Consider the following 13,607-nt stretch of genomic DNA (forward strand, 5'->3'; position numbering starts at 1 on the left):
TATATACTCCCACATTAGAAAAGGATCGAATGCAATTCTATCTTACATACTCCCTCAATCCTAAAAATATTATAGCCATGGAATTTGTGTTGGTTTTTGATTAGATTTATAGAAATATTAGCAATATTTATATGTGCAATAAATAAGTTTTTTATCAAAATATATTGAATGATTCATCTAATGATACTAATTATACATTATAAATAATAATATTTCTTATATATTTGTTCAAAGTTAATAATGTTTGACTTCTAGAAAAGTGAGAGGGAAAGCCCGAGCTAGCAGAACTCTCAAAATTAATAGTGGTAATATAAAATAACAAAATGCAAATCCATCCGTAGCCTTGAGCAAAACACTAGTTTATTGATTAAGTAGCACATCTCCTCATTAAACTCACTAACAAGTCGCTAAGACAAGCAAAATAAAGGTTAGAGCCACAAAGACATACTGCAAGCTACTTCTTCTATATCCACATTGCAAGCAACTGGGATCGATCGACAACGCAAGATCAATCACGCATCATCACACATTGCAAGACAAGACGCGCTCTGATCGATGATCCATGCATGCCCATCGTCTGCTAGCCCCCGCCGCACTTGCATCTCCAGCTGAGCGGCTTGTAGTTGGATCGGTCGTCGTAGGACGACGACGGCCGCCGCCGCTGCTGGTGCTGTCGAGCCGCCGCCGATGCTCCTCTGCCTTCTCTCGCTGATATCGACCTTATACCGCCTTCGCCGCTCCCATGGCCATGGCCATGGCGGCGGCTCTTGTCCTGCTCCTGCGGCGTGATGGGCACCTGCACGGCCTCGCAGCGGCGGCCACCGCACCACCAGCACCTCCCCGCGCAGCTCGGCGGCCTCGACCCGACCATGCTCCTCATCATGGTCCCGACGACACCATCGTCGTCCATGCCCTGCTGTCACACCGCTAGGATCTTGAAGCTTAACCAGCATGGAGACAGCGCGAATAGTAGTAGTAGTAGTAGTCAATGTACTAGTCATCAGTGAAAGAACGAAGGTGTACCTGGCCTGTGATGGCACCGGCGGCGGCGCCTGGAGCATGGCCTCCTCCGGCGTGCGCGGTGGCGATGAGGACAAGAGCCAACCCCAGCGAGAGGACGAAGAGATGGCCCATCCGGATCCGACGACGGACGGATCGGAGGAATGGAAGAAATTTGGGCGGGTGTGGTAGGCACTAGGCAGGTCCAGGCGAAGAGGGAGCGAGAGCGACCGTGAGAGAGCTCTGCGCGCTAGTGCTGCAAAGCAAATCTGGCTGCGCCTACGGCCACGGGAACGGCCTGCAGATATCTGCATATAAAGGGATTGATTGATTGATTGGATCCAAGAAATTTTAGTTGTTGGCAATAATTAATTAATGGGCAGCATTTTTTTTTTTACCTGTATGGGCTACACATGTCATTTGTTTTTACTGAGAAACAGTAATCAGATTATCAAATCCAAAGCAGTGCAAATTAGTAATATAACACTAGATATTTAGCAGGTTCTATGCGTCAATGGCAAATTGCATTTCTGAGTTAATTACATTGTGAGATGGATCAGGATTGCGGGAGGCAACAAGCGAGGAGGCATATATAGGTTGGGGAGCGAGTGACCATTATATACTAGTGTCGTTGCCGATCAGACGTGAGGCAAGGGGATGACCCGGGGTCGATGGACTCGATCATGACCGCCCTAGCGTAACCATTTTAGTTTAGGGTCAATCCGCTCCAACCCGCTGCAAATTTTTAGGGTTGGAATGTGTTTTGTAGCGGGTCGACCTTGCAGTTCTAGCTAGTTGGGGAATACATCCTACTTGGACAAGAAAACTAATTAACTTCAATGTTTGCAAAAATATCATTTGCTTATATATATATATATATATATATATATATATATATATATATATATATATATATATAAGGATTGGCAGTTGGCATAAGCATACCATCACTGATTTTTCCTTCAGGCCAAATCCACGTGTCGTGGGAGGGGGGGTGAATAGTTAGCTATTTTTCATCCACTCAAATCCCTCGCAATACTTATGGATTGAGGTGTATTAGAGTGCAGTCAAATAAGTCCTCAAAGATGAAAAATACTTGCCTTAACTCGCCTTGATCGCCTTGGCACCTAGAGCATCGCCGAGTGATCACACCAATTAAGGCCTGTAGCACTGTGTTGTCATTGTCAGCTATTGGTTGGAGACAGTGATCGTTGGAGATGCTCGATCGATTGAATAAAGTGAATTGTTTGTGTATGGAAATGGATTTTCCATCTATTAATTGGTCAATCGTTACTTATTAGATATGTGCCACTGCATTGTTCTACCTAGCTCGTTCTGCATATGAAATTATATACACATTTGGGGAACAATGCCGTTGTCTTCGTCCTTCTCATCATCATGCATGTCTCTCTCCACCTGTTAACACCAGCTTTTACCTGCTGCCTTCTACGTACCTGTACTGTACAAAGGAAGAAGGGAGGAGGTCTGAGGTTGAACACGTGTCACTTGTTAATTGGAACAAGATGTGACCATTATTATTAAAATGTTTAATTTCCACCTGATTCGCTTTCTCCATTTTCATGACAATGCATGCATGTCTAATGTTTTCGTTCCCGCTGTTATTGTTTTTGCAGACTGTTTGCATCACGCTGTTGATAACTGCACAGTACATTGGTATTGTGTATTTTCTCCAAAAGAATTGCGACAGTAATTGGTTGTTGCTGGGTTTAATTGCTTTGTTGACGCCATGGTATCGAGTGATGCTGTATGCGATACTATTATGCAAGGATATGCACACTGAAAAAGAATGCCAGGGCCCACCTTGATGCTCAAGTCGCAGTTCCACGCAAGACACCGGCAGAAGAGAATTGATATATTTTGAGCAGAGAATTGCAATGGTCACTGGTATATTTTAGCAGAGAATAATTGCAAGTAATATATTTTAGCAGAGAATTGCAAGTGAGACAAATATATATATATAGGAGCGAGGTGAAAATTATTATTAGTTAGTAAAACAAGGAAGCAGATCATTGATGCATGCATGGTGCATAGCAAGTAATAATTAATTAGTATGGCTTGACGCCGTCGTAGTTCCCCGGCGGCCAGTAGCTGCACATGATGATGGTGTCGCCGCTGTTGCACTTGATGCGTCCGCAGCCGACGCTGGTGGTGGTCTTCCAGACGACGGCCTTGTAGTGCCCGCACATCTTGCCGGCGTCGCAGGTGTCGGAGTCGAAGTGGTAGTTCTTCTTCTCCTCGCTCCAGCCGTCGACGGTGATCTTCCAGGTGAGCCCCGGCGTGCCCTCCATGAGGTTCTCCCCGTACGGCGACGTCGAGTGGATCTGCTGGCAGTTGCCCTTGAGCGTCTCCGCGTACTTCTGCGACCACTTGGCCAGCGTCTCGTTCCACACCAGCGGCGGCAGGCCTGCGTTCTCCTTGGCGCGGAACATGTTGTGCTCGTCCACGATCTCCTTGATCGCCTTCTCGTTCAGACCAACCTCCGGGTCGCCGTCCGGGTCCAGCTTGCCGCCGTAACCACCCCCGCCGCCGCCGCCGGATGCAGCGGCAGCCTCGCCGCCTGACGACGCTGATGCTTCGGCGCTGCCGCCGGAAGCAGCGGCAGCGTCGCCGCCTGACGAATATGCCGCCGGTGTCGTCGTCTGCTCAGCGGCACCGGCAAGCGCCGCCTCGCTCGCTCCACCCGTCTCCGGCTGCTGCCCACCGGCCTCCAACCCGCTGTAGCCTCCACCACCGAAAGACTTCTCCGCCGCGGCGAGGCGGCCGGAGAAGAGGAGCAGGCAGAGCACGGCGGCTATCATCGTCGTCGTCGTGGCGTGGCGTCGTCGCATCTTGCAGGTCATCGATCGAGATGCTCTTTATTTGTAGCAGGGCGTCGCTGCTATTCTTGGCGGGCTCTCTGCATGCATGACAGTAATGACAGCCGGACAGGTGGTGGAGGTCACCGACGAGTGCTGCTATGCTATTCTTCGACGGCGACTCCACGTACGCCACCCATGCCGCCAACCGCGCGCCGGAAAGCGGAAAGACGGTGGGGTGGGTGTCGTTGATCGACTGGGCCCAAATGTTTATTTCCTCGGCCTCGATCCTGCCTTGTTGGATTATTGGGCCTCAAATGTAGCAGTACATCAAAATGGCCCATGTTAATCTTCCATGCGTTGCTACGGATTCAAGGACGCTCAGTGATGAGCTCGGCAATGATGACTTTTTGCCATGCCGCAGAGATGTGAACAGATACAATAGACTGGAATTACCTAGTTACTTCTTATTTTAAAACGAAAAAGCATAGGTATGAGTCCCACATCTTTTGAACTATTCTACCTATCATATCTTCTGACATTTTCCTGTTAGTACCTTCTATTTTTTTTTCGCCATTTGATTTCGTTTGATGGAGGCAATTGGGGAAACATGCATGACCATGTGGAAACAGAATCCCTTGGGACAGGCCAACAGCCAACAGGGGGTGTTTTCTTGTGCATTGGCCTTGGATATTCTTGCGAGTCTGATGCCGGCCGGCGGCGAAGTGATGTGATCTGAAGTAGTATGATGATAAGTCTCTTACAATCCAAAATAACAAGCTGTTATCTATAGAGACTGGTCTAAGCTAGACACTTGGTCAGTTCCTTCCAATTAGAAGTTTGTGACTTATAATGTCCGTAGAAATTTGTACGGCTTATGATACGACGATTGACCATAATATATATGTTTACCTACCTAGCTACACTTAATTAGCTACTCTCTCTATATATTATATATATATATATATGCACCAATCAATTACTGGTTGATTATATATATTCTTCTTTAAGCTAATATGCAGATGACTGTTCTATGAAGTCTTCGACGCCACATAATGGTAGGTGGGTTCAACTCAAGTTGCATATATATCTGTAATATTTGGCTTAGGGCACTCCCAATACAGAAACTATCATGGTTTCTATAGACATTAATTGCAGTAACACCTAAGCATTTTGTTGATGTGGCAATGTAGTTATTGAAGAGAGAGAGTAAAAATCATAGAAACTGGGTCTAAGTTAAAAACCATGTCTACACAAAATCCAAGACATGAAGTGATATGATTGGCTAAGAATGAAGAGAGAATGAATGTGATTGGATATAAAAATATTCTATAGAAACTATCCATTAGGACTATAGTTTCTATATATATAGTGTCTATAAAATTTAATGAGTATTAAAACTATATATATAGTTTCTAGCATTGGGAGTGCCCTTACAAATGGGTGGAAATATACCCTCAAGTTGCATATATGTCGCGAAAAGTCGCCGTGAAATGATGCATCAGAGCTGTCCAAATCCTGCAAGCCATAAATATGATCAGTCTTTTTCCTTTTGTTCGAGGAGTCATGAACAGTAGAATGCCACACAGTGTATTGACCAAACAAGACAAGAGATAAGACCCTTCCGTCCACGACCGCAAGGAACAATGACCGCCACTCAAATCTGTGTGCAATGACAAAAACTGCCTTCTGGTCCCTGAAAGTACTATACAAAACCCTTCAAGGGATTTATGCGTCTTCAAGGATGTGTATGAGCAGTGGCAGCAACAGGAAGCTGCACAAGCATCCTCATCTGGTGACACTACGTGGTCCCTAATTTGGAAATTATGTGTGTCGCCAAAAGTCCGTGTCTTCTGGTAGCGCGTGGTTAATGACTTTTTCCCGACCAAAGACATCCTGAATCACAGACACATAGAGCCTATTGCAAACTGTGATGTTTGTGGTGATGATAAAGAGTCAGTGAAGCACATCCTATTAGAATGCACAATAGCAAAGTTTTTCTGGACGAAGAGCTTATCTGGTGTCAAAATCCCGCATTTGCACCCACTTACCTGGGCTCGGGATTTGATTGATCCAGGATGTGTTTCTCCAAAAGATGCAGCGGTGATCTTATGTGGAATGTGGGCATTATGAATGGCGCGAAACAGCAGGCGTTATGGTGAGGAGCCACGACCAGTGAAAGTAGCAGCACAATAGGCTATAGACACCGTCTTTGATCTCTGGCAGGTGCTTCATCCGGTGAAAGAAAGACAATCTGCAAGTAAGCCGAAGTTCTAGGAACGGCCGGCTGTTGGCTGGGTAAAATGCAATATTGATGCAGCCTTCTACGACGGCACCCGGTCAGCGGCTTCTGGCGCAATTCTTCGTGACCAAGATGGAAGGACGACGTGTGGTGGCACAGCTAAATGGTATGAATATTGTCTGAATGTGTTGGCTGCTGAGGCCTTAGCCTTTTGTGACGGAATGACTCTGGCTCGGCACAGGGGTGTGCGATGCCTGATTCTTGAGACCGATTTGTCAGGTGCTTGTTAGCTTATGGGAGAACCGTTCGCACCAGCGCTCTGAGATTTCAGCCCTTCTCACACAGACGGAGGATTTTAGTCCGAACTTTGAATAATTTAGTTTCCATTTTATTAGCAGAAATTGTAATATGTTAGTACATACTTGTACTCGTTTGGTATGCTGTGATTCTCAAGTGGCGGAGTGGCCGTTAACCCCACCTGATCTCATGGATATCATAAATCGTGATTGTAATTGTATCATTGATTAACGAAGCTCCGGTTTCCCTTAAAAAAAGTATGGTACCGGCAGTGAGCTTGCACACAATGTTTTGCATTTCCACACGTTGCATGACGGCGAATATATTATTAGTTCACAAAGAAAGGGCGAAATAGTCGGCATACACACACACACGAAAGCGATGGTTCAGTCAAACTCCATCCGCAGGTATTCCTTGATGAAACATCTATTCTAGTAGTTTATATATATGTATATATACACATCTCCACCCTTGCAAGTTTTCTGTCCTAGCTAGCTGCAGGCGCAGCAGGAATTAATAATGGGGCGATCGCCGTGCTGCGACAAGGCGACGGTGAAGCGCGGGCCGTGGTCGTCGGAGGAGGACGCGCAGCTGCGGTGCTACATCGAGCGGCACGGCGGCGCCGCCGGTGGCTGGATGGCTCTGCCGCGGAAGGCCGGGCTGCGCCGGTGCGGCAAGAGCTGCCGCCTGCGGTGGCTCAACTACCTCCGCCCGGGCGTCCGGCACGGCGGCTTCTCCCCGGACGAGGACCGCGTCATCTGCGCGCTCTACGCCGCCGTCGGCAGCAGGTGGTCCTTGATCGCCGCGCACCTCCACGGGAGGACCGACAACGGCGTCAAGAACTACTGGAACACGCGCCTCAAGAAGCGCTTCCAACTCCTCTTCGCCGGCATGCCGCCACCACCGTCGACGCCACGGCGACCGCGCGATGCCGACGTGTAACACCCGTGGCCGCCGACGATCGCCGGCGACGTGAGAGACAGAGTGGATCGCCGAAGTCGGCCTGGCGAGCAGAGGAACCTCTGACCTCGCGGTTACTGTATTCAGTAGATAAAAATGTCGTCCCCTCCTTACAGAGAACGCTGGTCCTTTAAGGCTTACAGACTGGCCACTCAGGCCCACAAGTCATAGTCTATAATATTACATGCATAATGGAAATACGTCTTCTCTTCTCAAAGATGCCTTTCTCCTGTGTCCTCATCCTCACGCCGTGACATCTCCCCCGGCTGAAGAATCTGCTTGTCCCCAAGCAGGTGCAGATGGAAAACGTCGTTTGACCACATGATAATCTTCCCAGGTTGCTGACTCCTTGGGTAGACCTGTCCAAGTGAGCAAGACTTGTGGAATGGCACTGTTACCTTTCTTTACTAGACGGCGATCAAGTATCTGATGAGGTACTGCTTCAGTAGCTTCGATGTCTGACACAGTGGGTAAGGTTGAGAAGACTGGAGTGTGGTCTTTGTGGAAAGCTTTCAGTTGGGAAATGTGAAATACTGGATGTATATTGCTGTCCGCTGGCAACTTCAGACGATATGCTACTGTGCCCACCTTCTCCAGAATTTCATATGGGCCAAAATACTTGTGAGAGAGTTTGGGAAATGGCCGATTTGCTACTGATGATTGAGTGTAAGGCTGAAGGCGTAACAACACTGAATCTCCCACTGAAAAACTTTTGTCAGTTCTGTTGCGGTCAGCAAATAGTTTCATTCTGTTTTGAGCTTGTTCCAGTTTGTTCTTGAGATGCTGGAGGTGAAGCTCTCTGTTATCGATCAGCTCAGTCACTGATGGTGGTGCATTGTCAGTATCAGTGGGTGGTGTACCCAAATCTGGATCATAGCCATATAATGCCTTGAAAGGTGAGCAACCAATTGAGCTGTGGTATGAAGAATTGTACCACAGCTGGGCCAGGGGTAGCCAGGAGTGCCAGGATTTAGGGGAGTCTTGAACTGAACACCTGAGATACATTTCCAAACATTGATTGACTCTTTCAGTTTGGCCATCAGTTTGTGGGTGATATGCAGTGCTGAGGTTCAGGGTGACTTTGTAAAGCTTGAACAATTCTTTCCAGAATGAGCTCACAAAGATTGTATCCCTGTCTGACACCAGTGAGTGAGGCATACCGTGGAGTTTGACAACTGTGTCCAAGAAAAGCTTGGCTATGGAGGCCGCTGTGTAGGGGTGTTTCACTGGAATAAAGTGAGCAAATTTTGTCAGTCTATCCACTACCACCATGATGACAGAGAACCCATCTGACTTAGGTAAGCCTTCGATAAAATCCATGGAGAGGTCTCTCCAGATGCCAGATGGTATGGGTAATGGTTGTAAAAGGCCAGCTGGGTGAGTATGTGAATGCTTGGCACGTTGACATGTGTTACACTGCTTGATGTAAGACTCAACATCAGACCTCATGCCTTTCCAAATAAAGTGGCGCTTGAGGCGGTGATAGGTGGCATTGACCCCGGAATGACCCCCAAGAGCACTGGAGTGGCAAGCAGCTATCAATTTGGTTTGGAGGGCAGAATTGTTACCAATCCAGAGAAGATCATGGAGCTTGATCAAACCTTGCTGGAGACTGTATCCATTGGCATCAGGACTCTTGACAGACAGTTGTGTGATTAAGTGCTGAGCATGTGGATCTGTTGTATAAGAGTTTAGGACTTCTTGCATCCACTCTGGTTTGACCACTGAGATTGTATGCAGGGCCAACATTGTTGCAACTCGAGACAGGGCATCTGCTGCCATGTTCTCTTTGCCTTGTCTGTACTGAATTTTGAATTGGAGTCCCATCAATCTGGCCATTGCCTTCTTCTGCATCTCGGAATGAAGGTGCTGCTCTGACAAGTATGCAAGAGATCTGTGGTCAGTGAGAATAATGAATTGTTGTCTTTGCAGGTAGTGTCTCCATTTTTCTATGGCCATAATTAAGGCTAAGAACTCCTTCTCATAAATGGAGAGCTGCTGGTGTTTACTGCCTAGAGCTTTGCTGAGATATGCTACTGGTCTTCCATGCTGCATTAACACAGCCCCAATACCATCAGCACAAGCATCAGTCTCCACTGTGAATTGGGCTTGGAAATCAGGCAGAGCCAGTACTGGAGTGGTTGTCATAGCTGTTTTCAGGTTATGGAAAGCTATTTGGGCTTGTTCATTCCAAGCAAATTGTTTTTGTCTGAGAAGTGATGTAAGGGGTTTGGCAATCACTCCATAATTTTTGACAAACTTCCTGTAATAGCCTGTTAGTCCCAAGAATGCCCTGAGCTCAGTGAAAGATTGTGGAACTGGCCAATGTGTCATAGCTGCTGTTTTGGCTGGATCTGTTGCAACTCCTTTAGAAGAAATGATGTGGCCTAAATATTCCAAACTGTGCTGTGCAAAGGAGCATTTGGATGCCTTTAGGTAGAGTTTATGGGTTCTCAATGTTTCAAACACCAGCTGCAAGTGTTGTTGATGATCTGCCAAGGATTTACTATAAATGAGGATATCATCCAAGAATACCAGCACAAACTGCCTCAAATATGGTTGTAACACTTGATTCATAATGCATTGAAAGGTTGCTGGTGCATTTGTCAGTCCAAATGGCATTACTTTGAACTGGTAATGTCCTTGGTGAGTTTTAAATGCTGTTTTGGGTTCATCAGCTGGCAGCATTCTGACTTGGTGATAACCAGACCTCATATCCAATTTAGTGAAGATTTTGGAACCCTGCAACTCATCTAGTATTTCCTCAATAATGGGCATGGGAAATTTGTTCTTGATAGTAATAGCATTGAGTTTCCTGTAATCAATGCAGAACCGCCAACTGCCATCTTTCTTTTTGACCAGGAGGACTGGAGAAGCAAAGGGACTATGGCTATGTGTGATTAGTCCATGTTCCAAGAGTTCTTTAACTTGTTTTTCGATCTCAGTCTTGTGTTGAGGTGAATAGTGGTAGGGCCGAGAGTTGAAAGGTATTGCATCAGGTACAAGGGGAATGGCATGGTCATAGCTTCTTTGAGGTGGAAGTGTGTGGGGTTCCTGAAAGATGTCAGCATATTGGTGCAGGAGCAGCTGTATGTTTTCCTCTGAGACTCTAGGTACTGACTGGGGAATTGCAGAGGACTCTGTGTTTGTATGCAGCAACACATAGGCCCAAATGTCATTTCCCTTTGTTGACTTGTATAGGTGCTGAGCTGACATCCTGGTGACCTGAGATGGGGGTAGTTTAATGCCTTGTAAGGTGACTGGGACACCCTTGTGCTGAAAGGATATAGTTTTGTTTACCCAATCACAAGCCATTGGACTGTGCTGTTCCAGCCAGTCATAACCCAGAATGGCATCATAGGGCAGCAAATCCAGGACAATCATGTCTGCAGTGAAAGTTTGTCCCTGAATGTACCATGTGAGGTCCTTCACTTGGGTTGCTGCTGTCATCCATTCACCATTTGCCAGTTTGACTCTTTGTTTGGGAATAGGAGTGGGTATGAGTCCTGCCATCTGCACAAAATGGGCACTCACAAAGCTGTGAGAACTGCCTGTGTCCAGTAAGGTGAGCATAGTTTTGTTCTTGACCGTTGTCTTCAACTTGATACAGTCTTTAGATTCAGTGCCAGCCATAGCATTTAAGGACAATTGACAGAAGTCTTCATTTAACAGCTCTTCTATTGCTATTTCATTCAGGAGGTCTTCACTGAGTTCTTTATCTAAATCATTGGCTACCAGAGCATTGAGATGAGGCTTGTTTCTCTTAGGACAGACCTCAGCATGTCCAGGATCAAACTTCTCCCCACAAGAGTAACACAGGTTGTTGGCCTTCCTGTAATCTCTTAGCTGTTTGTCTCTCCACAATGTGCTATATGTTGGATTAGGTCTAGCATCTGGTCTCTGGTATTGTTGCCTAGGCTGGTTAGGCTGCTTCTGGTATTTGGCTTTCCCCCTTTCCACTTGCCTCTGTTGAATTTTTGCTATTGTTGCTGCTTTCTTGACAGTAGTTGGTGTGTGGGGCTCCACCACTGCTCTAATATCTTCTTTGAGGCCATTGATATAAGCAGTTGCAAAGAACTGCTCATCCACTTGGGATCCTTCCATTGAGACCTCAAATTGGAGAGCTTGGAACTGTGTTGTATACTCCTCCACTGTACTGGTTTGTTTGAGGTTTAATAAATCTGTCACAGCTGATCTATAGTCATCAGACCCAAATTCCAGATGAACAGCCTCACAGAATGCTTTCCATGAAATCTTCGGACGATGCTTCTTGTAGGCTTGCCACCACTTGGCTGCATTGTTTTGGAGATGCATTGCTGCAGCTGTAACCCATAACTTCTCAGGAATGGAATAGATGCTGAAATAATTCTCACAATTGTCAAACCAGATGGTTGGGTGAACACCATCAAAGGATGGAAACTGCATCTTGGGTAAGGAGTGGTGTGGCAGGTCACCCTTCCCATGGTTGTCAACTCGGTGCTTGTGTTGGTGAGAGCGAGCTGGCTTGTATGGAGCCTTGCCCTTGCCAAACATGTTATGAAATTCTTCATCTTCAAGCACTTCTGAACTTGATTCCTCACTGACAAGTGATTCTTCTTGATCAAATTTCTTCAAAGTTAGCCGGGCTACGGCCTGTCCATTAGCCTTGACCTGTTGGGAGATGAAATCTTGCTGTGCAGTGAAATTGTCCACCTTCTGATTGTTTGCCATAACCTGAGTCTTCAAGTCCTGTTGTGCCAGATTGATATCATTCATCCTGTCAAACAGAAGGTCCACACTTTCCAGCATCTGATCCCAACGAGACTTGTCATCGTCGCTTCTTCTCGACATCTCCTCCAACAAAATTTGAGTCTGCTTGGAGGGCTTGACAGATGCCGTAGTGGCACTCGGTGGAATGCCTGACGACTCCACGGTGAAGCAACAGGCTCGGTCGAAACCTCCCCTTTTGCGTACTTCACCAAAACCCAACTCCTGGAAGTAAGGCGGGATCGAGGGATTTTACACAGGAATAAGTATCCTGCAACCCAAATCCACGGATACTTCCTCGCCAACGCCTCCGCACCACGCTGGAACCGCTAAACTCCGGAATTTTACACGCGAACAAGTGCCGCGCAACCCTTGTCGCTGTCCAGGTGTGCTCAGTGAAAGAAGTAAGCTAAAAGTGGAAGCTTACAGTGGTTCACGCCGCCGAACCCTCAGTGTCGATGTAGTCCCCCAGTCGAAACAGTGGAAGCCGTAGTCGAAGTCGTGGACGAAGATCCCGCGGCTGCCCCCGTCGCGTCGCCGGAGTGCGTCCGCGTCGCAGGTGATGGAGCCGTGCGTCGGAGTGCCCTCGTCCGTCCTTCGCGCGCCAGATCCTGTCGATCTAGCCCGCTTCCCGACACGCCGCCGCCGTGCGCTGCTGCCCGGTGTTGAAACGGGCTCTCGTCACGCCGCCGCCGTGCGTATTTGTGGCTGGTGAATCGGATCGATCCAGCAGGTTGGAAGGTGAGTGTAGGGTTAGGGTGGGTTGCCGAGGAAAGACCGTCTTTGATACCACCTGTAACACCCGTGGCCGCCGACGATCGCCGGCGACGTGAGAGACAGAGTGGATCGCCGAAGTCGGCCTGGCGAGCAGAGGAACCTCTGACCTCGCGGTTACTGTATTCAGTAGATAAAAATGTCGTCCCCTCCTTACAGAGAACGCTGGTCCTTTAAGGCTTACAGACTGGCCACTCAGGCCCACAAGTCATAGTCTATAATATTACATGCATAATGGAAATACGTCTTCTCTTCTCAAAGATGCCTTTCTCCTGTGTCCTCATCCTCACGCCGTGACACGACGATAGCGCGGTACCAGTGCCGTTGCCTTGGACCACCGGACTGCTGCCATGCGGTACTGGCGGCGGCGTTGATGACACGCGCATTATTGGTGCCGGCGGAGGCGGCAACGGCACGGACGACGACATGGTCACCGGCCGCACGAACGACGTCGTCGTCGTGAGCCAGCGGCCTGCAGAAACCAGCAGCAGCTCGTGTGGACCTGCGGCGACGACAGAGCTCGACGAGATGTTCCGGTCCATGGGCACGACCGGCGGCGACCACTCTGACATGTGTCAGAGCAGCACGGAGATTGAGACGGCCAGTTGGTATCATTGTCAGTATCTAGGCAGCATGCCGTACATGTACTGGTGATGTAAACGTACTATACCAGTATACTACCACTACAAGATAAATGTGGTGGGGATTAATTTGAGAATACTGGTTGCATATTTGGTGGTTTTGACAACGAGGTTTTGTTGTTGTGTTTCTGT

General features: G+C 47.6%; 3 protein-coding genes across 4 annotated transcripts; 1 reads left to right on the plus strand and 2 right to left on the minus strand.

Annotated features, from left to right (window-relative positions):
* On the minus strand, positions 339-1,287 carry LOC110429877 (EPIDERMAL PATTERNING FACTOR-like protein 2). 2 transcript variants are annotated; one of them, XM_021446576.1, is made up of 2 exons: positions 1,024-1,287; positions 339-916 (listed from the first exon to the last, which is right to left on the minus strand). In XM_021446576.1, exons 1-2 carry the CDS (start codon positions 1,132-1,134, stop codon positions 581-583), a joined length of 447 nt encoding a protein of 148 aa, XP_021302251.1. In that variant the 5' UTR covers positions 1,135-1,287; the 3' UTR covers positions 339-580. The 2 variants fall into 2 exon arrangements, with proteins under 2 accessions (XP_021302251.1, XP_021302252.1); XM_021446577.1 differs by having other exon boundaries at positions 339-913; positions 1,024-1,286.
* Positions 2,860-3,875, minus strand: LOC8065241 (pathogenesis-related protein 1A). Its single transcript, XM_002443603.2, has one exon. The coding sequence runs from the start codon at positions 3,858-3,860 to the stop codon at positions 3,066-3,068; it is 795 nt and encodes a 264-aa protein (XP_002443648.2). The 5' UTR covers positions 3,861-3,875; the 3' UTR covers positions 2,860-3,065.
* Positions 6,686-7,512, plus strand: LOC110429855 (transcription factor RAX2-like). The gene has a single exon (XM_021446542.1). The coding sequence runs from the start codon at positions 6,874-6,876 to the stop codon at positions 7,294-7,296; it is 423 nt and encodes a 140-aa protein (XP_021302217.1). The 5' UTR covers positions 6,686-6,873; the 3' UTR covers positions 7,297-7,512.

Source organism: Sorghum bicolor, chromosome 8, assembly GCF_000003195.3.
Source record: "Sorghum bicolor cultivar BTx623 chromosome 8, Sorghum_bicolor_NCBIv3, whole genome shotgun sequence".
Classification (NCBI taxonomy): Eukaryota; Viridiplantae; Streptophyta; class Magnoliopsida; order Poales; family Poaceae; genus Sorghum; species Sorghum bicolor.